The sequence below is a fragment of the Cetorhinus maximus genome, chromosome 15 (genome assembly GCF_964194155.1).
Source record: "Cetorhinus maximus chromosome 15, sCetMax3.hap1.1, whole genome shotgun sequence".
NCBI lineage: Eukaryota > Metazoa > Chordata > Chondrichthyes > Lamniformes > Cetorhinidae > Cetorhinus > Cetorhinus maximus.
The window spans coordinates 63960015-63987561 of record NC_135893.1 but is presented as its reverse complement, the minus strand read 5'-3'; the positions used below and the strand labels follow the sequence as shown (position 1 = coordinate 63987561).

The following is a 27547-nucleotide window of genomic DNA, read 5'->3' as shown; positions in this document are numbered from 1 at the left end:
AACCTCAAGAAGTCTCCACCATTTTCTTGGGGTGACTAAGATTGGGCATGTATGAGGATAAAGGGGTAAGGATCTCAACAAAGTATTCGGGCTGTACTCACCTTTGCACATTCAAAGTTTCACACGCTCCACCAATTCTGATTGTCCTATTTAGCCTTCCCCTTGGAATTTATTTACATTTTTTTTTGGTTTTCACTCCCTTCTCATGCACTGTTTCTTTGATTAAGCCCAACACAGGTAGATGTGGTTACTGTGCAGTTGTGATTCATGATAAAGGAACAAATGGGATGGAAATGGAAGCTGCTATAAATTGTTTACTCCAGATGTTAACCTTTTGTTTGCCAACAACAAGTGGTATCCACATAATGCTCTTAATCTTGTAACATTTTCCAAGGCACTTCACTAGAATGTAATCAGGCTAACATTGACACCGAAACAATGGAAGGGACGTCAGAATGGCAATCAAAAGCTTGGTCAAAGAGGTAGTTTTAAGAAGCGTCTTAAAGGAGCAGAGAGAGAGGTGGAGAGGTTTAGGGAGGGAATTCCAGAGCTTGGAATCCAACCAGCTGAAGACATGAATGCCAATGATTGGATGATGAAAATCAGGGACACACAAGAGGCCAGAATTGGAGGAATGTAGAAATCTCGGGAAGTTATGGGCAATATAATATAAAAGCAAAATACTGCGGACGCTGGAAATCTGAAACGAAAACAAAAAGAGCTGGAAAATCTCAGCAGGTCTGACAGCATCTGCGGAGAGGAAGACAGTTAATGTTTCGAGTCCGAATGACTCTTCTTCAGTTATAGGCAATGTTTCCTCTAAGCCGCATGACTGTGCAGCAACCCAAAAGTTCCAATGCGAGCTGCACAAGTTGGTTCTTTTAAGTTACTCCATGTATGCAGCCTCACAAAATAATTTAAAGGGCCCATGCACTGAAAAGAATCAGCCACGCGCTCCAAAAAAAAATAGAGGGCACATTGGTTGTAGGCGTCTAGGAGGTTACAGTGACAGGGAGAGGTGAGGCCAAGGGGAGATTTGAAAACAAGGGTGAAAATTTTAATATCGAGGTGTTGCCAGAGAAGGAATCAATGTAAAGATAAAAGCAAAAAACTGTGGATGCTGGAAATCCAAAACAAAAATAAAAATACCTGGAAAAACTCAGCAGGTCCGACAGCATCTGCGGAGAGGAACACAGTTAACGTTTCGAGTCCGCATGACTCTTCAAAAGAACTAAGGAAAAATAGAAGAGAGCTGAAATATAAGCTGGTTTAAGGCGGGGTGGGACAAGTAGAGCTGGATAGAGGGCCAGTGATAGGTGGAGATAACCAAAAGATGTCACAGACAAAAGGACAAAGAGGTGTTGACGGTGGTGATATTATCTAAGAAATGTGCTAATGGGGACATTAAGGGTAGAAAGCAGGATGAGCAAGGTACAGATAGCCATAGTGGGGGTGGGGTGAAGGGAAGGGATCGAAATAGTCTAAAAGGTAGAGATAAAACAATGGATGGAAATACATTTAAAAATAATGGAAATAGGTGGGAAAAGAAAAATCTATATAAATTATTGGAAAAAAGGGGGATCGGAAAGGGGGTGGGGATGGAGGAGAGAGTTCATGATCTAAAATTGTTGAACTCAATGTTCAGTCCGGAAGGCTGTAAAGTGCCTAGTCTGAAGATGAGGTGCTGTTCTTCCAGTTTGCGTTGAGCTTCACTGGAACAATGCAGTAAGCCAAGGACGGACATATGGGCATGAGAGCAGGGTGGAGTGTTGAAATGGCAAGCGACAGGGAGGTCTGGGTCATGCTTGCGGACAGACCGAAGGTGTTCCGCAAAGCGGTCACCCAGTCTGCGTTTGGTCTCTCCAATGTAGAGGAAACTGCATTGGGAGCAGCGAATGCAGTAGACTAAATTGAGGGAAGTGCAAGCGAAATGCTGCTTCACTTGAAAGGAGTGTTTGGGCCCTTGGACGGTGAGGAGAGGGGAAGTAAAGGGGCAGGTGTTGCACCTTCTGCGGTTGCATGGGAAGGTGCCGTGGGAGGGGGTTGAGGTGCAGCGGGTGATGGAGGAGTGGACCAGGGTGTCCCGGAATCAATGTAGGTTAGGGAGCACAAGAGATGATGGGTGAACAGGACTTGGTGCACCTTAGGATTTCAGCAGAGTTTTGAATGAATTTTGAATCATTTTAAAGTACAATCAATACTAGATTCTTCTGCATTCTGTTGACATCATCCTGTCGAGACCAACAAAATTTCATCTTCTCTTGGGGATGTCTGAAGATCAGCTACGCTGGTTTCCCAGTCAAGATGCCAACACTACATCTGTGCAGCTACTACCTGCCCCTCAGATACTAAATCCTTTTTTAATTATTAACCTGGGACCAGAAGATAAAATATCCATAGGTAAAACACCAGTAGCTGCCGCCAGATGGCAGTACCTAGCTCTATCTGTGAGGGTGGTCAGAGTGTGTATCCTTTCACTGAGTGAACTCTGGCCTTGGCTAATGTTTGATTGCTGTACTCAGACACCCCCCTGTGGTAATATTCTCACAATGCACATGGGAAGGGTAAGCTACAAAACAGAATCATGTGGCACAGAAGGAGGCCATTCAGCCCATTGTGCCTGTGCCAGCACTTTGAAAGAGCTATCTAATTAGTCTCATTCTGCTCTTTTCCCATAGCCCAGAACATTTTTCATTTTAACAGAGGTCCAATTCCCTTTTGAAAGTTATATAATCTTCCAGCACCATTTCAGATCACAACCTGCTGCATTAAAAAATTCCCATCTTACCCCTTTCTTGGCAATTACCTTAAATCATAGTCATCTGGTTACTGGCTTCCTGCCAATGGAAACAACTTCACCTTATCTACTGCATCAAAACCTTTCATATTTTTCAAGGCCTCCTCTCAGCCTTCTCTACACTTAAGCTGAACAATCACAGCTTCTCCAGTCTTTTCACATAATAAAAGCCCCTTATCCTTGGTACTGTGACTCACTAACAGTCACTCGCACAATATCACCTCCTGCTGGTCACACTCTTGAAGTATGATATTTTGCCAACAAAACAATGTGAAAATTAAATTCGTTTTACAATATTTATATTGAGCCTTTCACCTGACAAAAGGAAAGCAGTGGCCATGGAGCAAGGAGGAGGAAGCTGAGCGGGTAGATTTTGAGGAAGGGACTGTAAGTTGGAGAGAGATGATGGTTAGGGGGTTCAGGACGTTACACTAGAATCAGGGTGTGTGATAGCACATAGGGCTGAAGGTTAGTCTGGAGGATGTGACAGGATATAGGGAGTGTACGTGGTTGGATGCGGGGGAGGGTGAGTGGGGGGGATGCGGGGGAGGGTGAGTGGGGGGATGCGGGGGGAGGGTGAGTGGCGGGGGGAGGGTGAGTGGGGGGAGGGTCAGTGGCAGGGCGAGGGTCAGTGGCGGGGCGAGGGTGAGTGGGGGGATGCGGGGGAGGGTGAGTGGGGGAATGCGGGGGAGGGTGAGTGGGGGAATGCGGGAGAGGGTGAGTGGGGGAATGCGGGGGAGGGTGAGTGGCGGGGGGAGGGTGAGTGGGGGCGGAGGGTGAGTGGGGGCGGAGGGTGAGTGGGGGCGGAGGGTGAGTGGGGGGGAGGGTGAGTGGGGGGGAGGGTGAGTGGGGGGGAGGGTGAGTGGGGGGGGAGGGTGAGTGGGGGCGGAGGGTGAGTGGGGGGGGAGGGTGAGTGGGGGCGGAGGGTGAGTGGGGGCGGAGGGTGAGTGGGGGCGGAGGGTGAGTGGGGGGAGGGTGAGTGGCGGGGGGAGGGTGAGTGGGGTGATGCGGGGGAGGGTGAGTGGCGGGGGGAGGGTGTGTGGGGGGGGAGGGTGTGTGGGGGGGGAGGGTGTGTGGGGGGGGAGGGTGTGGGGGGGAGGGTGTGGGGGGGGAGGGTGTGTGGGGGGGGTGTGTGGGGGGGGAGGGTGAGTGAGGGGGGAGGGTGAGTGGGGGGGGAGGGTGAGTGGCGGGGGGAGGGTGAGAGGCGGGGGGAGGGTGAGTGGCGGGGGGAGGGTGAGTGGCGGGGGGAGGGTGAGTGGTGGGGGGGAGGGTGAGTGGGGGGAGGGTGAGTGGCGGGGGGAGGGTGTGTGGGGGGGGAGGATGAGTGGGGGCGGAGGGTGTGTGGGGGCGGAGGGTGTGTGGGGGCGGAGGGTGTGTGGGGGGGAGGGTGAGTGGGGGGATGTGGGGGAGGGTGAGTGGCGTGGGGAGGGTGAGTGGCGTGGGGAGGGTGTGTGGGGGGGGAGGGTGTGTGGGGGGGGAGGGTGTGTGGGGGGGGTGTGTGTGGGGGGGGAGGGTGTGTGGGGGGGGTGTGTGTGGGGGGGGTGTGGGGGGGGGAGGGTGAGTGAGGGGGGAGGGTGAGTGAGGGGGGAGGGTGAGTGAGGGGGGAGGGTGAGTGGCGGGGGGGAGGGTAAGTGGCAGGGGGGAAGGTGAGTGGGGGGGGAGGGTGTGTTGGGGGGGAGGGTGAGTGGGGGGATGCGGGGGAGGGTGAGTGGGGCGATGCGGGGGAGGGTGAGTGGTGGGGGGAGGGTGAGTGGCGGGGGAGGGTGTGTTGGGGGGGGAGGGTGAGTGGCGGGGGAGGGTGAGTGGTGGGGGGAGGGTGAGTGGCGGGGGAGGGTGTGTTGGGGGGGGAGGGTGAGTGGCGGGGGAGGGTGTGTGGGGGGGGGAGGGTGAGTGGGGGTGGAGGGTGAGTGGCAGGGGGAGGGTGTGTGGGGGGGAGGGTGAGTGAGGGCGGAGGGTGAGTGGCGGGGGGAGGGTGTGTGGGGGGGAGGGTGAGTGAGGGCGGAGGGTGAGTGGCGGGGGGAGGGTGTGTGGGGGGGAGGGTGAGTGGCGGGGGGAGGGTGTGTGGGGGGGAGGGTGAGTGGCGGGGGGAGGGTGTGTGGGGGGGAGGGTGTGTGGGGGGGAGGGTGAGTGAGGGCGGAGGGTGAGTGGCGGGGGGAGGGTGTGTGGGGGGGAGGGTGAGTGGTGGCGGAGGGTGAGTGGGGGGGGAAGGTGAGTGGGGGGGATGGTCAGTGGCAGGGCAAAGGTCAGTGGTGGGGCGAGGGTGAGTGGGGGGATGCGGGGGAGGGTGAGATGCGGGGGGAGGGTGAGTGGCGGGGGGAGGGTGAGTGGGGGGATGCGGGGGAGGGTGAGTGGGGGGATGCGGGGGAGGGTGAGTGGCAGGGGGAGGGTGAGTGGGGGGATGCGGGGGAGGGTGGGTGATGCGGGGGAGGGGGAGTGGGGGGATGCGGGGGGAGGGTGAGTGGGGGGATGCGGGGGAGGGTGAGTGGGGGGATGCGGATGAGGGGAGTGGGGGGATGCGGGGGGAGGCTGAGTGGGGGGATGCGGGGGAGGGTGAGTGGGGGGGATGCGGGGGGAGTGTGAGTGAGGGGATGCGGGGGAGGCTGAGTGGGGGGATGCGGGGGAGGGTGAGTGGGGTATACGGGGGAGGGTGAATGGGGGGATGCGGCGGAGGGTGAGTGGGGGGATGTAGGATTAAGTTTTGATCGAAAGGTGCGTGATGGTGCCTATGGAGTTTGAAGGTGAGAATGAAGATTTTGAAGTTGATATGCTTCAAAATATTTTGTTTTGAAGTTTAATTTCATTCCAACATCAATAAACAATGTGATCTTCAAGCTCTTGTTTCTTCCTCACAGACATCCTGTAGATGGCCGATACCAGATAATCGAGGAGGCTGTCTCCTTGTGCAATATTACTATCTTGTTAAATAGTACACATGTTCCAGTTAGATCCACGCTTATCTCCACACAGTCTGCCAGTTAGTTCTGAAAGCCATTTAACCACCTTTTGGATTAACAATGTTTCATATCTGCTTTGCAATTTGTATTGGTGTGTTCTATACCACTCTGGGTTACAATGACCTGTGTTCCATATTGCACTGGCCTACTATGTTCTCAGAGAACCATTTTGGTCAATTTGAGACAGTGGCTGCGACTTCAACCTAGTTAGTTAATGCGGCAAGTCAGTCTACCTGCCCAGTTATAAACAGACTCTTCATCGGCCAGACTGCAGCCACACTGACTCGAATGGCTCTGCCATAAACCAGTGATTACAGTATCATCATCACCCACCCCGCGCCTCCCTCCCCCCCACCCCCCCCCCCCCACCCCCTCCAACAGCAGCTCTCACAGATTAACATAACGCAAACACAGCATCCTCATCCTCCTGACAAATGTATCTGGCCACGACCTATGCCCTTGAGCTACTAACTGCACTGAAGGGCTTTGCTGTTGGGATTCAGGGAACTTTACAGCTCGATTTTGACAATATGATTAAAACTTGCATTCCTTTTACATTCTCTATGATCAATAATTATTGCAAGAGTTTTAAAACTTTTTTCATAAAATTTTGTGATTACTACACTGTAACTTCCAACTCATAGCCTGTCCAACCTGAATTGCTAATCACTGTGAACAATAAAGCCTTGTGGCTTTCAGACCTGGAGCAAACCCTTTATTCCATGACAAGTTTCCCTCTGCACTCCCACCCTTCCCAAGGAGAAAACAAGCCCAGTTAACCTTTCCTCAGTTTCAATTCCCAATACCTGGAACCAGTTATCCCTGCCCTCTCTGCATTCCCTCTCTGCAGCCATTAATCTCCACTGATTAAATGACCAGACCTGCACTCTCCAGTCTGACCAACAACCCACACAGCAATCCCGTCCATTTTTACAGCGAAGTCCATTCAGCCGACTGCTCCTCACAAGCCTCTCCCACCCTACTTCATCCCGTCCCCTCAACATACACTTCTATTCTTTTCAAATTCATGCATTTATCTAGCCTCCCCTTCAATCCATTTATGCTATTTGCCTCAACTACTCCATGTGGTAGTTAGATTCCACATTCTGACCACTCTGGGTATAGAGATTTCTTCGGAATTCCTATTTGATTTATTAGTGACCATCTTACATTTATGGCCCGTAGCTTTGGTCTCCCCACATGGAAACATCTTCTCTATGTCTACCCAATCAGAATCCTAAAGAGCACAGCCTTCTCTTTGAAGAAAAAGAGCCCCAGCCTGTTCAAACTTTCCTGAAAAGTGTTTTTTCAGCACTCATTTGAATTCCATCTCCCCTCCTGTTTAAGTGATATAAAACAATACCGAGCTTCATTACAGCTCCTGAGCACCACTATGCACTGCTGTTCCTTTTAACAATTTCCCCTCAGTTTGCACACTACTTCCCACACTTTGGACTGCATGGGAACAGGTCATTCAGTCCCCCTGTTTGTTTCATAGTAGAACTGGATCACAGTTGATCTGTACAGCAATTCAGTCTGCCTGCTTTTGCTCTGTATCAGCTTGCCAACAAAAATCCTGTCTAAAATCAACTCAACAAAATGAGCTACAAGATCTAAAATCCTGATTTTTCACACCTCCCTTATTTTGTTTTAATTGCCACCAAAATACTCGTATTGAAAGGTCCACTGGAGTTGCATGATCAACAATGGTTACATAATTCAACTGGGAGAGATTTCCTTTTTTAGTCTGTTCCTTTAATTGTAACAAGGCCTTGCCTTAGCAAACACATTCTGGAACATTCCACTGATGACCGCTTGAAAAGTTTGACTGACCCCATTGGGCAATGGAGACTGGAAAGCCGTAAAGCAGAAGTCAGCTATAACTCTGATCTGTTGCAGTGGTACCTCCTCCAGTGGGGAGGCTGTGGGCAGAGTATAAACAGGATGCTAACAACTGCATGTGTTTCAGCATCCGATTCAGTAAGGGTAAGGAGACTGTAGCCAATTCCTGGCTTAGTGAGAAAGAAGAAAATACATTTTATTCATTGACAGGATGTGGGCTGATCGGATTGTGACTTCAACTCCACTTTCCTGCCTGTCCCAAATATAACCCCCAACTCATCACAGATCACAAATCTAATTCAGCCTTTTTGGGAAGGCTGGTATTCTTTGCCCATCCTTAATTGCCCTTGAGGTGGTGGGGAGCCATCTTCTTGAACTGCTGCAGTCCATGTGGTGTAGGTACACCCACAGTGCTGTTAGGGAGGGAGTTCCAGGGTTTTGACCCAGTGACAATGGAGGAACGGTGATATGGTTTCACGTCAGGATGGGATGTGACTTGGAGGGGAACTTGCAGGTTGTGGTGTTCCCAATGCTGTGTGCTGCTCTTGTTTGGAGGGTGTTGTTGAAGAAGCCTTGGTAAGTCACTGCAAAGCATTGTGTAAATGGTACACACTATTGCCAATTATTGAATGTTTAAGCTGGTGGATGGAGTGCAAATCAAGCCAGGATGGGAACGGGCGTGTTGGGGGGTGGGGTGGTGGTGGTGATAGAAAAGGCAAATTTTCAGGTGCGCAATTAAGTAATTTGACAGAAAGCGAACATCACATTAGTAAGTACATTCTCTACTCTTTTTCATTTCAACTTAAAAATAAGAGACTGCATTAAAGAATCAAATTACACTGAACTAGCATTAGATATATGAGGAATGGCGAGTAGGAATAAATCTTTAAATTAAACACAATAACTGGCACCACAGTCACTTAGTTGGGGCATCAACAGCTTGTATTTATGTAGAACATATAGCTTAGTAAAACATCCCAAAGTGCTTCACAGGGGAGTTATAAAGCAGAATTTGACACTGAGTCACGTAAGACAGGTGACCGTAAGTTGCCCACTTAAGGGACCTCAATTAGCATCTGGGTAGGAAGGCCATCCGTGAGCCTTCTGGCCCTGGACCTAATTGGGTCAGAGGCAGGAAGGTGGCGGTGTCCCCGGTCCTCACCCTCCCATCTGATTAAATGCCGCCCCCCCCCAACACCACACCACCCCCCTCCCCGCCCAACCCACCCACCCTCTAAACTTGCCACCGAGGTGCATTCAACTTCACTCCGAGAGGGGCAGTCCCAAGCAGGTCGAGGTAGTTGAAGGCACGGCCACCATTAGTGCAGCGATTGAAATTAGCGATGCTCAAGAGGCCAGGTTGTTGTTGCTGTTGTACATGAGGCACATTATCTGGAATCTGATGTACTTGCAAGGGGCATCAATATTAAACACAACTTATCATTAAGGAGGCTGGTTTGTGGTCTTCAGGGAAAAAAACAAATTGTACAAATTAATTTTTTTAAAATCCCCAAAATTCCAAGTAACAAAATGTAATTTGGCTTTTATCAGTTGACAGTAAAGCTGTGATCCTGACCATAGTGGACAGGAGGAGAACACGTGAGAGTTATAAGCCAGGTCATTGTTTTTCCATGATCATGGGAAAAGTGCCTGGAATCATGGAATGCAATGGTCAAAATGCCAGTGAAAACTCTGGAATCCTGTGTATTAAGAAAGGAACTGGAATTATTCAGTCATGGGAGGCCCTGCATATAATTGACTTTTTAATCACTTTGCAGATAGGGCAGCCAGAAAAAGCTCATCACTGTGTATTTAAAACAAAACAAATCCCATAGTTTAACTGCAACTGCTGGCTCTAGCAATGCCAGGCTCTGCCCCTTTAAAGATCAGCCAACCCAGGGATTGGGAACTTTGATGCAAATATCTCCACTTCTTCCTTCAGTTGTCTGATCTTGTTCTGGTGGTTCTTGTCCGTCATCATCCTCTCCTTGAATTCCTTGAGTGGTGCCTTTGCCCCGACGTCTCTCTGAATCTCCAGGGTTATCCGGATCCCTGTAGAGGTTAATAAAAACACCCCCCCGTATATATCAGCACTCAGAAACGGGGCCCGTTTCGTACCAGTCAGCCTCTCAGCTGTACATCTGCAGGCACCATGAAGCCCTCAGGTGACATCGGGTGGCTGAGAGATCCAACCCTGGGCAGTCATCTTGCCAACCACATCACAGCTGGGATGGACTCCCCGACCCCTTCTCTTGGGGTGGGGGGGGTAAGGAGTGGATGAACTCTCCACAATCCATTGATACTTTGGCTGACCATATTATAAAACAGCCCTGTACCCTCCTTCAACTGGGATCGACCCCCACACCCTCGTTCCAAATGGGATTGATGTTTCAGCTGAGATGGACACCCCCCCCTCCCAGACCCCTGCACCAGCTGGGATTGACTCTCCCGACCCCACTTCAGGTCGGATTGACTCCCCTCACCCCCGTCCCCTGATCCAGTGGGGTTTGACTCCCCTCACCCTGACCCCTGATCCAGTGGGGTTTGACTCCCCTCACCCCCGACCCCTGATCCAGTGGGGTTTGACTCCCCTCACCCCCGACCCCTGATCCAGTGGGGTTTGACTCCCCTCACCCCCAGCCCCTGATCCAGTGGGGTTTGACTCCCCTCACCCCCGACCCCTGATCCAGTGGGGTTTGACTCCCCTCAGCCCCGGCCCCTGATCCAGTGGGGTTTGACTCCCCTCACCCCCGACCCCTGATCCAGTGGGGTTTGACTCCCCTCAGCCCCGGCCCCTGATCCAGTGGGGTTTGACTCCCTTCACCCCCGACCCCTGATCCAGTGGGGTTTGACTCCCCTCACCCCCGACCCCTGATCCAGTGGGGTTTGACTCCCCTCACCCCCGACCCCTGATCCAGTGGGGTTTGACTCCCCTCACCCCCGACCCCTGATCCAGTGGGGTTTGACTCCCCTCACCCCCGACCCCTGATCCAGTGGAGTTTGACACCCCCTGCCTGACCCCTGCTCCAGCTGGGATTGACTCCCCTCACCCCCGACCCGTGCTCCAGCTGGGATTGGCTTCCCTCACCCCCGACCCCTGATCCCGTGGAGTTTGACTCCCCTCACCCTCGACCCCTGATCCAGTGGGATTTGACTCTCCACCCACCCCCCGCCAGGTGATGAATCTTTGTTTTCTTTTGCGATTCACTCACCTCAGGTGATGCATCCACCTTCTCCCACTTGACTATACCTTCACAAGCCTCGCCTGTTATGTTCTGGGGAATCCCACTGCCCTCTCCTGAAGGCCACGGTGGCTTCAGTATTCCCGAGCAGTACCAAACAACTTTACCTCTGTGAATAAAAGCAGCCACTCTCTGGAAATCCTTCTCCTGAAACCCTCGGGAGGTGAGGGCTGGTGTCCCCAGACGGAGGCCACTGGGCCGCAAGGCGCTCTTGTCGCCTGCAGGACAATAACAGATTAAAATCTCCTCATTCCCGCTTCATCGTTTCACATCTTTTCCATGACCAGGGACAAATTTATACCCGGGTGTTTTTTTTTCCCCTTTTTGTTGTAGGACAGGAACTGGAGTGAGCCATTCAGCCCCTCAAGCCTATTCCGTGAATTAAAAAGATCATACGTGATCTGTATCTTAACTCCATTCACCAAAACCTCCGGTTCCCTATCCTTAGTCTAATAAAAAATTAGTAATCTCAATCTTGAAATATTCAATTGATAACCCAGCCCTCCACATCTTTTTGGGGAAGAGAATTCCAGATTTCCACTCCCCTTTGTGTGAAGAAGTGCTTCCTGACATCAACCCTCAATGGCCTAGTTCTAATTTTAGGGATGCTGACTCAGGCATAAATATTGGCTGTCCCTCAACATGGTGTCATGGGACCTTTTATGTCCGCCTGAAGGGGAACTTCCTTCTGGCAAACTAGGCCTCGGTTTATTTTTTCATCCGAAAGAAAGCACCTCTGATGGTGCAGCACTCTGTCAGTAATGCTGTCAGTCAGAATTCCGGGTAACAGAGTCAAACTAACCCTCTAACCCCTTCATGCTCAAGTTCTGAAATGAATTCAATGTGATAATCCTTATTGAAGATGGTGGCTATATTTTATTCAATATAAGAAAGACTTGAGACTTGCTAATGCCTGAGCTGTAGTATCAAAATGCAACAGTATTATATTTTACATCCTAGGTAGAAGCATGATCTCCATGTGACTACTCCCTCGTCGTGTCCCAGGTAATCTCACATCAATCAATGCGACACGCAATACCTCTACAATCTGTGTGCTCGGGGAATCTCTTCAGACACTTTCTTTACACAGCAAAGCCTATGGAAACCCAATCTTCACATCACTATTATTTAAATTGCCCAATTACAAGAGATTTCATTTACCTATCTGCCCACCCAGGCCAGGTCAAACTTTCAAGATCTCTGACTTCCCACCCTCTGATTCCTATCAGCTCGTGAGTGTTTTAATGCTAGTGCCTGGCCAAAGCAAGGAAACATGGTGGCCTTGGCACCCAGTTATTTTGTCTGTGCTCTAACTACATCTGGAACTCTGGAATTCCATCCCTAAACCTGTCCCAACACTATCTCTCTTTCATCTTTTACGACAGCCCAGCCTCTTTGACCAAGCTTTTGGTCACCTGCCTTCATAACTCTTTATGTGACTCACTGTTAAGATTAGGCCTAATAACAGTCCTTGGAACATGAGGCCTTTTACCACGTTGAAGGTGCTATACAAATGTAAAGTTGTTGATGCATACCTGGACAGGTGTTCTTGTTGCAAGCAATGGCACATTTTTCCAGAACCTTCTCTGCTCTGCCCCCATCTGTGTCTTGGTTGCGTAGATCCACCAGAATCAGATGATTATCTGAACCACCTGTATAAGGAGGACAAAGCAGAGCACAATCTTTTCACACCACAATCTAGCATAGCTTTCAGCATTCCAAATGGTCAGTGTGTAATATCTGTAAGGATGTTACTTGGGTGGGTAGAGAGTGTGGGTAGGGGGACTGTAGTAATTTGGGACAGTTATGAAGTTACTAGAGTCAAGATGAGTAACCCGATAGAGACTTTGTGATTAAGACGGGCTATATTCAGGTATATAGGGATAGGCTGCTTGCATTAGTCAGAGAGAGGACAGAGATTTAAGGCAGAAAAAGAATTAAAGGAGAAGATTAAAATAAAATAGCTCCCATGCAGACACGTTTCCCTAATAGCCGCCTATTGGCATTAGGTCTCCTGCACAGGTAAACAAGGAGGCTAACGGCTGGTTTAAGCTCCACTCTGATAAATTGAGTACTGTAGAGTAGAGTAGAACAGGAGCCAGATCTGCTCTCACCGGAATTCTCAAGCATTCAGCTTGGCCCAAGCACTGGCTGCCAACAGAAGTTACATCTTTAGTTAAAAGAGTGTTCCCCTCTCCTTGCCCTCCCCATCCCATTCCACAGTATCCGAATGAACCCCACTCCCCCGCTCATTGCCCCTTTATACCTCTCCCCTCCTCCCGGGATTTGCCTGTAGCCCAATTATCATTTCCTTCAAATGGCCTGTTTCTCATCCACAGCCAATCCAGTTACCAACAAGGCCTCAAGGCCCAGTTTCTGGATTACTAGACTTGGTGGGCGGGGGGTGGGGGAGAGGGGTGGGGGAGCAGAGATGCGTGATGGCCAGTTCAGGTCTGAAAATGCGGCCTAAAGGTATTTCAGACCCAAAGCATCTCTCTATGAGACTTGCTTCACCTGAAAGCTATTAAACAGGACCTGGAGCTAACCATATCTACACCAAAGGAAGCAAATTTATGGATTAGGTCACCAGGAAACAGCCATCACAGTGAGCAGCAGAACCGAGGTCAAGGCAATTAGGTTAGAGTCTCAAAGAGAGATCGAGGAATACGGAGCAGCAAGGACTGATTGGGATCTTGCTTACCCTAAAAATGTAACATTTTTTACAAATCCAAGGAGGTATCTGAAAGAGAGCCACTGACAGAAACAGACAGTTCTACATGACAGATCGCACTGTCAAGATATTCTGCTTTTTGCGGCTCAAAGGAGGTTAAAGGGAATGTATCATTGGCTGGAGAGGGACGGCAGAGAAAAATTTGATTTAAAAACATTAAACTTGTGCACTCTCCTCAAAGACGTTTAACCCAGCTCATAATGCCTATCAAGTTCAATCAGGCTGGTCAAAGCCATTTGCTCATTAATTCTGGTAAACAGGATTGCACCTCGACCCATTCCTACCCAGGTTATATTTAACCTTTACATTTCCATAATCTTCAAGCTGTTGGACTGAAATAGAACCTGAAATCAATTGAGTGTGGCTCATAAGGGGCAGATTTGTCTCTACAGGGTCCTGGTTGGCAAGGTTTTCGGAGAAACGCAGTGTGTCTTTTTGGAAATTAGTGAAAGAGGGCTTGTCTTTAAAACATTCAGAAAGTTAGATGAGCATCAAAGTCAAAGAGAATAAGAGGAAAGATGAAAGTCATGGTGTGGCACCCAGCTTTGACTTTTAAAAGATTGTATGAAGCAGGGAAAGACTGAGGGAGGTGAGCAGTTCCACAGTTTTGAGGTTTGAGCTAATGAATGAAGAGTGGGAGATGGTGTGAAGAAGCTGGAAGAGGAAAAGTGGGTGGGAACAGCACCATTTGGAATGTAGAAGGAAAGAGCAAGAGAGGAGATTCTAGAACAAGGGGTCACTGTTTAAAAATAAGGGATCGCCAATTTAAGACAAAGATGAAAAGAAACTTTTGCTCTCAAAGGGTAGAGTGTCTTTGGACCTCCCTTCCTCAAAAGGCAGTGGAAGCAGTGTCCCTGAATGTTTTCAAGGCAGCGCTAGATAGATTCTTGATAACCAAAGGGGTGAAGGGTTACTGGAGGTAGACGGGAGGCTTCAGTCAGATCAGCCATGATCTTATTGAATGGCGGAGCAGAGTCAAAGGGCCACGTGGCCTATTCCTGCTCCTAATTTGTATGTGCATATGTCCTCAAATCATATTTGCCGTATCTGCTTTGCTGGGAACAATTAAAGGCATAAGTGACCTGGATATAACTTTGGATCTGCAGTTAAGTGTTTTAAACATTAGTATAAATCAATGTTTAGTGCTAAGCTCATAGCAAGTGTTTTATTTAAACTCATTCACTAAAACTTTAGAGGTAAGTTTAAATATACTTGCTAAGTTAGTCAAATTTACAAGTAGGAGATGGTTGATTCCATCTTTGGAGACTGAGCATCTGTCCAGGCTGTTCCCAACGTTCTCACCAGTAACAATCTTGTATCCCATATCCATCAATGCTGCGGAAAGTGCCTTGCAGTTGGCCACAACCTGCTTCTGGTATAGCTTGAATTCCGGAGTCATCGCCTGCTTGAGTGTGACAGCAACTCCTGTCCAGACAGATGTAGGAGGAATTTCAGCATAGATAGTACAAGGACAAAGTTTTCCCTTATGAGTAAAGTAATTCACATACAGTTTGTTTCTAATCAGGTCTGCTCAGTACAAATAAAGAACCCTGCCAACTTCATTCTGAGGGAAATGATATAATGCTTACTGCAGATAAAGACAAAGAAAAGGAGAAAGAGAGAAGAGACCTGGCAGATCTATGTGCTCCAATCATTGAAAGTGGAAGGGGAGGTTGAGAAAAATGGTTTAAAAATATATATGGGACCCTGGGCTTTATAAATAGAGGCATAGAGTAAAAAAAGCAAGGAAGTTGTGGTGAACTTCCACAAAACACTGGTTCTGGTTCAACGGAATATTCCATCCAATTCTGGACACCTCACTTTAGGAAGGATCTGGAGGTTTTAGAAAGGGTGCAGAAAAGATTTATGAGAATAATTCTGGGGACCAGAGACTTCAGTTACGTGGATAGATTGGAAAAGCTGGGGCTGTTCTTAGAAAATGTTGAGAGGAGAATTAATAGAACTGTTCAAAATCACAAAGGGTCCAGACAGAGCAGAGAGAGAGAAACTGTTCCCATTGGCAGAAGGATTGAGAACCAGAACACAAAGGAGCCATCTGTAAATCAGCTTCCTTTTCAGAATGACACCAAAGGCTGGGTTGATAGTAACTGCGCACTTTACCTGCGATGGCATGGTTGTGGGGCCCACCTTGCAGCCCCGGGAAGACTGCCTGGTTGATCAGACTTTCCAGGTTGTACATGATCTCCTTGCCTGTCTTCGGGTCTTTGCTGCGGACTCCTGCAGAGTGAGTGAAGCACAACTCCTGGGTTATCAGACATCAATAAAAGTGTTTTTTTTTTTGTTTAAAAATTCATTTGAGGATGTGGGCATCATTGACAACACTGATATTTATTGCCCATCCCTAGCTTCTTCTTGAGAAGGTGATGGTGGGCTGCCTTTTTGAAGTAAGAGAAATTCCCACCATTGATTTGAGTAAGGGAGAGAAGTAGAAAGACACAGACATGGTATATACCCATCCTCAAACACCTATCAGGAGTGTGATGGCATACTCTCCGCTTGCTGGATGAGTGTAGCTCCATTTGCACCCAAGCAGCTCAACACCATCCAGGACAAAACAGCCCGCTTGATCCACCCCTTAAAAATTCACTCCCTCCACCAATGACAGCAGTGTGTCCCATCTAGAAAATGCACTGCAGGAACTCACCAAGGTTCCTTCGACAGCACCTTCCGGGCCAGCAAGCTCTACCACCTAGAAGGACAAAGGCAGTGGATGCATGGTAACACCTGCAAGTTCCTCTCCAAGCCACACACCATCCTGACTTAGAACTCTATCACCGTTCCTTCACAATCATTGGATCAAAATCCTGGAGCTCCCTCCCTAACAGCACTGTGGGTGTACCTACAGCAGATGGACTACAGCAGTTCAAGAAGGCAGCTCACCACCACCTTCTCAAGGGCAATTAAGGATGGGCAACAAATGCTGGCCTGGCCAGCGATGCTCACATCCGGTGATAGAATAAAAAAATTAGATGTTTGTTTGCAATGTACCAACTTGAAGTGGCACTGCTAACTGTATAAGATGATGGTCAACTGACCCTGGCACTCCTGTTGATAAGAGCAATTGTAAATTTCACTAGTGTTGTGCCGACAAATTACAACCTCAGAAACAGCATTTTACCTGAAACATGGGTCTTGTGTCGGTGCAGACTCGGTGCGCCTCTTCTGCATCGTGTGATTCTGTGATGGGGCTGGGAAACACTCCAGCCAAACACTTTTCCTCACCTTTTCTGTAGAAGATCATCCCGGATCTGCAGCCGCGGAGAGTCTTGTGTGTTGTTGTGGTGACCACATCACTGTACTCGAAAGGAGAGGGCACCACTCCAGCCGCCACCAAGCCGCTGATGTGTGCCATGTCCGCCATCAGGTAAGCACCATTCTCGTCTGCAATCTGCCGCATGCTTGCATAATCCAGGTTACGGGAGTAGCAACTAATGCCTGGGGAAACCAACAATGCAAGTTCAGCTGATTGGGAACCCGCCGTGAATAGAGACTCTTCTTCCAGTATCCCCCAACCGAATACACCTTCAGATGTCTGGAATTTCCTCCCTAAATCTCTCCGCCTCTCTCTCTCTCCTTTAAAGACCCTCTTTAGAACCCAACTCTTTAACCAGAGGAAGGTTAGAAGAAAACATCATCCAGGAAGGAGAAGGGTCCCCCTCTCTTTCAGGAACTGATTGGCCATGCTGCCTTTCTTACATATACCGCCTACTTCAAAGCTCTGCAAAGAAGAAAGCCGCACACAAGCCCCTTCCCAATCCAGTCAGCTGTTACCCAGCGAAAGGCAACAGCAGATAGTAGTGATTCATTAGAATCATCCTGCAGGAATCCTGACCTGAACTTGCTGTGGTCAGCAAATGGAGCGAATGACCCCACCCACAATGAAGATTCTGAATTTGGGGTGGGGGAGGGATTAAGTTGTGGATACTCTCAACTGGGCGCCATTGGCACTTACCTGCAATGATGAGCTTCGGGCGGAAGAGCCGAGCATTCTCTGCTAGCCGGTCGTAGTCAATATAACCAGTCTCAGGGTTTACCTAAAGGGAATGAACAGCAGGGAACTTTCTTTCATTCACCGACATGTGTATCACCAGCAAAGCCTTCGTTTATTTCCTATCCCTAATTGCTCTTAATTGTATGGCTTGCTCGGCCATTTCAGAGGGCAGTTAAGAGTCAACATAAAGACCAGACTGGGTAAACACAGCAGATTTCCTTCCCCAAAAGGTCATTAGTGGACCAGATGGATTTTTATAACAACTTGGTAGTCACTGCGTCACCATTACTGATATTAACTTTTTATACCAGATGGTTATTAATCAACTGAATTTAAATTTCCCAGCTTCTGTGGTGGGACCTCTAGATTACTAGTCTAGTAACAGAACCACTGTACCACCATTCCTCATACATTTCTGTGTTATCTGTAAACATGACATAAAGTACACATTTATATTTTTGTTATAAAAAGTGCAGAGGAAATTGGAGGAAGTTATTAAGAGGGTAGCCTTCAGTCAGATCTCTCAAGTAGGCCAGATATAGTCATAGACACACACATATTTCATATAAGATGTAAACTCACCTTCAAAATGCAGTTACACAACAGAGGGAACTAGAGAACCATTCTATACTGGCAGACTTCCCCTGGATGGAGGGATTTGAAAACAAGGATGAGAATTTTAAAATTGAGGTGTTGCCAGACTGAAAGGTCAGTGAGTTCAGGGGGAATGAGGAACAGGACTTGATGCGAGTTAGCATGTGGGCAGTCAAGTTCACACCATCTTCTATTCCAATTCATCTTTCCCCGCTGAACTCCTCATCTCCTTTAGTCTTCTCTTCTGTAATCTTCAGGCTTTTAAGCTTGTGATAATTTACCCTCTATTTTGTCATCCATCTCCCTTGCTTGTATCCTGCATCATGAGTATCGATTCTTTAGTGGCAGCTTTATCTATTGGTAGAAATCTTATCCAAGTCAGATCATGTGTTTGGGCCACATGGGAGGACATGAGCCATAATCTAGGCTAACAAGCCCAGCATCAATCCCAAGGGAGCAATGCATTGTCGGAGTGTACTCTTTAGGATCAGAGGTTAAACTAAGGCCCCCTCAGCCTGTTCAAGGAGCCATGTAAGATTCCATAGTGTTATTTAAATAAGGGTGGGGAGTTCCACTAACATCCTGAGCAATAGCTATCTCTCACCCAATACCACCAAAAACAGATGGAAGGTCACGTCTCAATGCTGTTTGTGGAGTCCTCCTGTGCAGAAGTTGGATTCTGCATTTGACTAGGTGACAATAGCAATTACTCTTCAGTTGCAGTCCCTGTGAAATCCCTTTGGGATGTCCCATGGAGGTAGAAGGCGTTAGATAAATGCAAAGGCTAAAAACCAGTTACATCTGGAACATTTTCCAGTTTTGACAGAAGGTCATTGACCCAAAACGTTAACTCGGTTTCTCCCTCCACAAATGCTGCCTGACCTGCTGAGTATTTCCAGCATTTTTTGCTCATATTATATAAATGCAAGGTAGGTTTTTTTCACTTTTTGAGCACAATAGAAGTATTTGAACATTAGCCACATGCGAGAAGATCAGACTGAAAAGTGCTAATGCTGCTGCTGCCCCGAATTAGGTTTGTCTAGTTTTCATCCCGCAGATACAGTAAAATGTAGTCACACAGGTAGTAATGCGTTCATGGACCTTATTTTACTGCCTGAGCCATCAACATTGCTGCTCTTCCCCTTTTAACTTAATGCTCTGATCATAAAAAAATACTTGTACAAGGCGTGTACACAATAAATGTGCAACTGTCATAAACCAAACAGCAACTCTTCACTTGGAGGTCAGCCACAAAAGTCATATTGTACTTTGCTGTTGTGCCTGACCCCGAGGATCCATTCAACATCAGCAACAATGGCAGTTATATACCTTATTTAATGTATTAAAATGTCCCAAGGTGCTTCACTGGAGTGATTATCAAAAAAAATCTGATACTGGGCCAGAAAAAATGATGATATTTGGACTGGCGACCTAAAACTTTGTGAAGAGATAGGTTCTAAGGATGTCCTCAAGGACGATGGGGGGGAGGGGGTGGGGGGTAGGGTTGGGGGGAAATGGAGAGGCTTAGGGATGGAATTCAGCCACACAACAGAAAGCAGGACCACCAATGGTGGAACAAAACAAAAAGGATGCAGAATAAGCCAGATTTGGAATAGCGCAGATTCTGAGTGTTATAGGTCTGGGGGAGGTTACAGGGGTAGGGAGGGTCAAGGCCATGGAGGGATTTGAAAACAAGGATGAAAATTTTAAAGTTGAGGCATTGCTGGATCAGAAGTGTAGCTCAGTGAACACAGGGCAATCAGTGAAAGGGGCAGTGCAACATGTTTGGATTATATATTTTTACAGATCAGATTCTATTCAATTGAAGCATAACTTCCTCTTGTATTCCAACACCATTAAGATAAAGACCAATGTTCCATAAACCTTTTTGACAGCTTTTTGTCCCAGTCTATTGGCTTTTAATGATTTGTATACTCGGGACTCCCAAGTCTCTTTGCGACTGTACTGTTCCTATTTCAGTGGGAATAGATTCATTTTGCCTGGGCCCAACAATCACACATGCCCATCTGTCATATTTTCACCCATTCACTTAATCCGTCCATGACCCTTTGCAACTTCCTTTTCCTGTCTGTATAACTTACTATCCTATGTAACTTAGAAGTATGATTGCACTGGAGAGGAGATTTACCAGGATGCTGCCTGGGCTGGAGGGTCTGAGCTATGAGGAAAGATTGGATAAGTTGGGGTTATTTTCCTTGGAGCAGCGAAGGTTGAGGGGGGACCTGATAGAGGTGTATAAGATTATGAGGGGCATTGATAGGGTGATTAGGCACTTTTTCCTTTAGTAGAGGGGTCAATAACCAGGGGGCACAGATTTAAGACAAGAGGTAGAAGGCTAGGAGGGGAGGAGTTGAGGAGAAAATTTTTCACCTAGAGGGTGGTGGAGTCTGGAACTCTGCCTGAAAGGGGGTTGAGTCAGAAGCTCTCATAACATTTAAGAAGTATTCAGATATTCACTTGCGTTGCCATAGCCTCCAGGGCTATAGGACAAGCACTGGAAAATGGGATTAATGTAGAAAGACCTTTGCTGACCAGTGTGGACACAGTAGGTTGAATGGCCCCCTTCTGTGCTGTAAACATCTATGAGTCTAAGTCATCTGCAAACCTGAAATCTAGGGAATGGGACTCTTCCACTTCCAATACAAATATGGCTAAAGATTCCCAGGGCAGGTTGTCTACTCCAACAATGAGCCATTGTCTTAACGTCAGGAAGTTCTCCCACCCCAAGACTAATGAGCAGCGAGTCCTTGCAGCACCAAATGTTAGATTAGACCCAACAACTTGTAGTCACTTGGAAACCAGCAATCCAGAGACTCTGCTCTGAAGCCAAACTATAACCAATCAGCCAATCAATATAGGTGCCAGTCAGACATCAAGCTGCAGGGAAAGCGGCTCACAAGCAGCTCGTGATGGGCTTTATCTCCGCCCACCCCACACCGCACTTGCATTCCCTTTAGTTCTGGCTAAAAAAAGCAAAGAGCGAGACAATTCACTCCCATCCCCCTGCCAAGGACAATCTCTGAACCGCCTACATTGAAGTACCAAGGAGTCATCGTCCCTGGTACCTTTCAAGTCTAGTTCTTGCTCTCTTCCTGTGAGGAACACCCAACCTGGCCTTAGTGTATATTGGGGAAGATGAGAATGGTGAATTGGCAGGCACCATGATGGCTCCAGAGTTTCCATGGGGAGGGTTGCTAGTGCTTTGGGGATGGTTTTAACTAGCTTGACAGGTGGGCTGGGAACTTGAGAGTGTAGATTCAGGAACAAGAGAAGCAAAGCTGGAAACAGAAGGCAGAAAAATAGTAAGCAAGTGTGGAAGGCAGAGGAAACAGAGGCTAGAAAATAGACAAGAGGAGAGTTGGGCAGTATTTAATGATATATACAGGGGTTTAGTGAATAAGTAGATGAGTTGAGGGCACAGAAAGACATTTCAAATTATAACATCATAGCTATGACTGTAACATGGCTTAAAGAAGGGCAGGAATGGCAGTTCAACATTCCTGGTTACGGAATTTTCAGATCAGATAGTGAAAGAGAATAAAAAAGGAAGTGGGGAGGGGCAGTGTCATAATATTGATTAACCATCACAGCTGTGAGGAGGGATGATAGTCAAACAGGATCATATAAGGCCATGTAGGTTGAACAGAAGAACAAAAAAGGAACAATCAAACTGCTGACAGTGAACTATGGATCCCTAACAGTCAGAGGGGGATAGAAGAGCAAATATGTAACCAAATTGCTGAGAAGTGCAAGAAAATAGGCCATTAATAGTAGGGAAAATTTCAATTATCCTAATTTTGACTGGGATAGAGTCAGTGTAAAAGATACAGAGAGCATTGAATTCTTAAAATGTATTCAGGAGAATGTTTTTTAGTCAGTACACAGCAAGTTCAACAAAAGAGGGTAATTCTGAACTTAGGTTTATGAAATGAAGCTGGGCAGCTGGAAGGGTTATCAATGGGAGAACATTTTAGTGGTAATGATTATTATTCAATTAGATTTATTGTAATTATGGAAAAGGACAAAGATAGACCAGGAGTAAAAGTTCTCGGTTATGGACAGGCCAATTGTCATAAGCTGAGTTACGATTAAGCAAAAGTGGACTGGAGAAAGAGAATTGAAAGTAAATCAGTGGAAGGAATTCAAGAAGGGTGAGGGTTCAGAACAAGTACATTCCCACAAAAAAAAATGAATGCCACTCGTAAATCTGGAGCCTCCTGGATATCAAGGAGCACACATGGTAGTTAAGGCAAAAAAACCAGAAGCTATGTCAGATGCTGAGAGCTCAATACTAGAGTAAGCCTAGAGAAGGATAAAAAGTGCAGGGTGAAATTATAAAGGAAATTAGGAAAGCAAAGAGAGGGCATAAAAAAAATATTGGCCAGGAAAACCCAGATATCTTATAAATATATAAAGAGCAATGGGAAAGAGTAGAGCCTGTTAGAGACCAATACGATTATTCATGTGTGGAGGCAGAAAGATGCGAGCTTGATTCTTAATGAAAACTTTGTTTCAGCCTTCCCAAAGAGGGGAACAATGCCAACATTGTAGATGTGGAGGAGGGACTGTGAAACATCAGATGGGATAAACGTAGTGAGCAAGGAAATATTAAGGGGTTTAGCAACTTTGAAAGTAAATAAACTCCCAGGCCCAGATGAAATGTTATCCCAAGTTATGAAAAGAAGCAAGGTAGGAAAGAGTGGAGGCTCTGGTCATCATTTTCCAGTCCACACTGGCTATTGGCATGGTGAGACCGTACCTGGAGTACTGGGCAGAGTTTTGGTCCCCTTACTTGAGGAAGGATGTAGTTACATTGGAGGCAGCTCAGAGGAGGTTCACCAGATTGATTCCAGAGATGCAGGGCTTGTCTTGTGAGGAGAGATTGAGCAGTTTAGGACTATACTCGCTAGAGTTTAGAAGGATGAGAGGAGATCTAATTGAGGTGTATAAGATGCTAAAGGGGATAGACAAAGTAGACGTGGAGCGGATGTTTCCCCTTGTGGGGCATTCTAGAACAAGAGGCCATAGTTTTAGGCTAAGGGGTGGTAGATTTAAATCAGAGATGAGGAGGAATTAGTTTTCTCAAAAGGGGCGTGAATCTGTGGAATTCACTACCTCAGAGTGCAGTGGATGCTGGGACGCTGAATAAATTTAAGGAGGAGATACAGATTTTTAATTAGTAACGGGTTGAAAGGTTATGGGGAGAGGGCGGGAAATTGGAGTTGAGGCCGAAATGAGATCAGCCATGATCGCAATGAACGGTGGGGCAGGCTCGAGGGGCTGAATTGCCTACTCCTGCTCCTAGTTCTTATGTTCTTATGCTGACAAACTAGAGGACAGCTAAAATTGCAATGTTTTATTTTAAGAAAACAAATGGAGGAAGGGATAGATCTAATTACAGCTCAGTCAGCCTAAACTTGGTGGTGGGCAAATTACTGGAAACATTTCTCAGGGACAGTACAAATCCTTCATTCACACAGGCATGGATTCATCAATGACAAACAGCAGTCAGTTAATTTGTTAATGATTGACTAATTTGATGTAATATTTTGAGAAGGTTACAGGAGGATCAATGAGGGTACTGCGTTTGATATAGTCTACATAAATTTTTGACAAGATCCCACATTGCCGACTGGTCAGAAAAGAGATCCAAGGGAAAGTGACAGGCTGAATCTAAAATTGTCTCACTGGCAAAATTGAAGGGTAATTGTCGACAGGTGTTCCTGTGGCCGGAGGGCTGTTTCCAGTCCAGTTCTGCAGGGCTCAGTACTCATCCCCTTGCTTTTCATGGTGCACATCAATATACTATTAATTAGGGGGCCTCATTCAGAAGTTTGCAAATGATACAAAAACTGGCCATGTGTTTCATAGGGGCGAATTTTCTCCTCGTCTGGGGGGCTGGGCGGGAGCGGGCGTGGGTGGGCCACTCGCAATCAGCTGGGCGCCAATTAAGGCCCGCCCACCATGACGCATGCCCAGAAGCGCTGTGCGCTCCCTGTGTGGGCCAGGAGGGGGGGACCCGAGTTGGGGCCTGCACTCTTTCACGGGCGCAGAAATCTCCAAGGCACAGAGCTGCCTCAGGGGGATTAATTTAAGTTCCAAAAAATTTAACAAAGGAAAAAAAAAACTTTTAAGACATGTCCCCTCATGTGAAACTGTCACATGAGCTGGGACATGGCTAGTAATTTTATTAAATTTTTTTTACAAGACTTGAAAAACCTTCATGAAGCCTCATCCCGCCTGTGGATGAGGTTCCATGAAAAATGGGAAGGCCACCTGGGCTCTTCGCCTGCCCGCCAACCTTAAGGCTGGACGGGCAGCTCAGTTTATTGTTTAAATTGATAGTTAACCGGCCTTAATAGGCCTTTGACAGTTCGGCGGGTGTGCAGTTGACTCGGCTGCATGCCTGTCGTACTGAAAATCTGAATGGCGCGCGGTGAATGATGCACGCCCGACATCATCGTGCGTAAGTTTACGCCTTGGTGAGCGGGCCCCGCCCCCGCTTGCCGAGCAGGAGATTCTGCCCACAGTGAGGAAGAAAGCGGTAGACTGCAGGAAGATATCAATGGACCAGACAGTATCATAGTATCTTTACAGTGCAGGAGGCCATTTGGCCCATCGGGTCTGTACTGGCTCTCTGAAAGCGTATTCCACCTAGTCCCACTCCCCTGCCTTATCCCAGTGGACAGAAAATTAGTAAATGGGATTCAACCTGAAGAAGTGTGAGGTAATGCATTTGGGGAGGACAAAAGGGAAATGAATCAATATTAAATAAAGATACTGAGGAGTGTAGGAGAAGAGGTTCCTAGAGTGCATGTCCATATTGGTTAATAAATAGAGTAGGAATTTTAGGTCATTTTCAGGTTGGCAGGCTAAATAGCAGGGTCCCACAAGGATCATCAGTGTTTGGTCCCCAGAAATTTACAATTTATATCAATGACTTAGACGAGAAGACCAAGTGTAACGCTTCCAAGTTTGCCGATGACGCAACGATTATTTTCCAGTCTCTCATCATTTTAAAAAATATTCTAATTTCTTCTATTTTTCCTTCCAAAATGGATAACTTACCAGATGGACTGCCGTGGTTCAAGAAGGCGGCTAACTACCGCCTTCTCAAGGGCAGTTAGGGATGAGCAACAAATGCTGGCCAGTGATGCTCACATCTCAAGAAAGAAGAACAAAATTAGTCTCTTCTCATGCAGTATAAATTGTTGTTCCCTTTACGTTGGTTTATCTTCTGTCATTGTATTGATGAGTTCAAGATGAAAAGCTTCAATAGCATGTCTCTTTTATCAACAATAATAAAAATCTTCACATGCCCCCCCCCGCCCCCCCCCCCCCGCCACCATATCACAACCTGTCCACATCCTATGGCAGCCTTTTTGCATCTTCCTCGCTGCTCGCTTTCCCCCTTGGACCGTAACATCCGAGCTCCCCAGCATTGGATTTGGGGGGTGGGGGGGGGGTACCTCAAAGATGCACTGGGGAACCCCTCTCGCAATTTCAAAAGTAAGGGTTTGCACGGCAATTGCCCAGAAGTGCACACTTCTTCTGGGCAATTGCCCTGCTCTGGGAACCATCTGAAAATGCGACTTAAATTGCAAGTTTCGGACGGTTCTGGCTGTGTTACACAAAGGGCAGAATTTAGAATTTCACCCATGCAGGGCGGGCTCAGGGTGGGCAGGGGCAGTCAGGAAGCCGACTGCTGCCCATGATCAGAGCTGGAAAGCAATCTCACGCTGGTGGGCCAATTAACACAAGTGGCGTGCACGTGACTGTGAGCTTCATAATCCCCCTGCCTCAGGGAGATGGAGTATTATATAAAAAAATTAAAGAAAGTGAAAATGTAATGAAACATGTCCCCTCATGTGACTTTGTCACATGAGCAGGGGCATGTTATTAATAAAGTTTTAAAATTTTAATTTTAATTTTATTTGCTTTGGGAAACCTCATCCCGCCATTAAATGAGGTTTCCTAAAAAGTGCAAAGGCCTTTTCGCCTGCCCGCCAGCTGTAAGATTAGACAGCAAAAAATGCAAGTTAATTGATCATTTAATGGCCTTTGCAGGCCTTTTAATTGTCGGCGGGCATGCTGCCAACTTTGGTGCGTGCCCGCCAAACGGAATATTGCACGACTGCACGTTGACATTGGGACACTCGCCCGACATCAATGCTCGTCATTTTATGCCCGAGCAGGTCGGGCGTGCACCTGCCCACCAAACTAAATTTTACTGATAGAGTTACTCAGAAAAAGAAGAATTAAAACCTCTTCTAACTTCTGGGTAACTACTGTAATAAGACAGACCGCCCTTCGCTGCCACCCCCCCCAAGGGGACACTTGCCACTCCCGAACTCCCCAGGGGACACGCCCGACACCCGAGCTCCCCAGGGGACGCGCCCAACACTGTATTCCCACTCCCAAACCCAACTACCCATGGGAATCCCCAAACGTCCCGACTCGATCCCCCCAACCCTGGAAGGCCCGTCACCGCTCCCCCCCACAACTCGATCTCCCCACAATCCGGAAGGCCTGTCACCCCAACCCGACACACCCCCAACCCGTAGTATCGCCCCACCGTCACCACCACCCAAGGCCCAAACACAAACCCGTCCCACCACATCTCCCCACTTCCTCAGGCCCAAACTCACCCCCCCTCCACACCCCCAGTCCGCGCAACCAGACACCCCCACCACAGGGCTTACCAGGCATCCCCCCACCGCTGACCCTACCCCACCCCTCACCCCGACCAGACCTCCCCATCGTAGGCCCTACCCCCTATCCCAATCGGATCTCCCAACCCCCGGTGTCCACTATTGCACCCACACCCATCCCCCACGTCCGACATCCTCGTTCCCCCAGCCCCCACCCCCGATGTCTGATGTCCCCCCCCCCAGCCCACACCCCCGATCTCCGATGTCCCCGTCCCCACAGGCCCCACCCCCAATGTCTGATTCCCCCCCCCACAGGCCCCACCCCCGATGTCTGATTCCACCCCCCAGCCCCCAACCCCGATGTCCAATATCCCTCTACCCACTCCCTGACCTCTGATTCCCCACACAACCCCCAAATCCTATCCATTTACCTTCCCCCGGCCTGTTAATTTCAAACTTACCTGGTTTATGGCACCTTGTGCCGTAAAGAAAAGGGCATGTCCTTCTTCAGTCTGACTCTGCTGGACGCGATGCTGGGCTTTGGAGACAGCTGCGCTGCCTAAATCCTGCCCAGCCCGAGTAGGAAGGTTGGATGAGATAGACACGGATGAAATTCCCATAAATAATTGGGCACAGAGCGGCAATCCTGCCCGCTGATTGCCACTCCGAGGAAGTTATGGCCCAATGATATGATATTGTGAAG

The 27547-nt window shown here is 47.9% G+C and overlaps 1 protein-coding gene across 3 annotated transcripts; it reads right to left on the bottom strand.

The window, feature by feature from the left end:
• Positions 1-9116: 9116 nt before the first annotated feature.
• shmt1 (serine hydroxymethyltransferase 1 (soluble)) lies at positions 9117-26488 on the bottom strand. Of its 3 annotated transcripts, XM_078558568.1 has the most exons (9): positions 25262-26383; positions 18161-18222; positions 17540-17621; positions 16810-17022; positions 15688-15804; positions 14869-14991; positions 12371-12487; positions 10943-11053; positions 9117-9645 (listed from the first exon to the last, which is right to left on the bottom strand). In XM_078558568.1, exons 4-9 carry the CDS (start codon positions 16982-16984, stop codon positions 9473-9475), a joined length of 816 nt encoding a protein of 271 aa, XP_078414694.1. In that variant the 5' UTR covers positions 16985-17022; positions 17540-17621; positions 18161-18222; positions 25262-26383; the 3' UTR covers positions 9117-9472. The 3 variants fall into 3 exon arrangements, with proteins under 3 accessions (XP_078414694.1, XP_078414695.1, XP_078414693.1); XM_078558569.1 differs by lacking the exon at positions 18161-18222 and having other exon boundaries at positions 25262-26488; XM_078558567.1 differs by lacking the exons at positions 18161-18222; positions 25262-26383 and having other exon boundaries at positions 17540-18042.
• Positions 26489-27547: the final 1059 nt, after the last annotated feature.

Bases quoted from the DNA above. Each gene is read 5' to 3' on its own strand.
- shmt1 (XM_078558569.1), bottom strand. From the start codon at position 16,984: ATGCGGCAGATTGCAGACGAGAATGGTGCTTACCTGATGGCGGACATG. The intron at 12,488-14,868 runs GTGAGAACGTTG...CTCCTTATACAG, and splicing joins GGGATACAAGATTGTTACTG to GTGGTTCAGATAATCATCTG. The intron at 9,646-10,942 runs GTAAAGTTGTTT...TAACCTCTACAG, and splicing joins GGCTGCTTTTATTCACAGAG to GGATCCGGATAACCCTGGAG.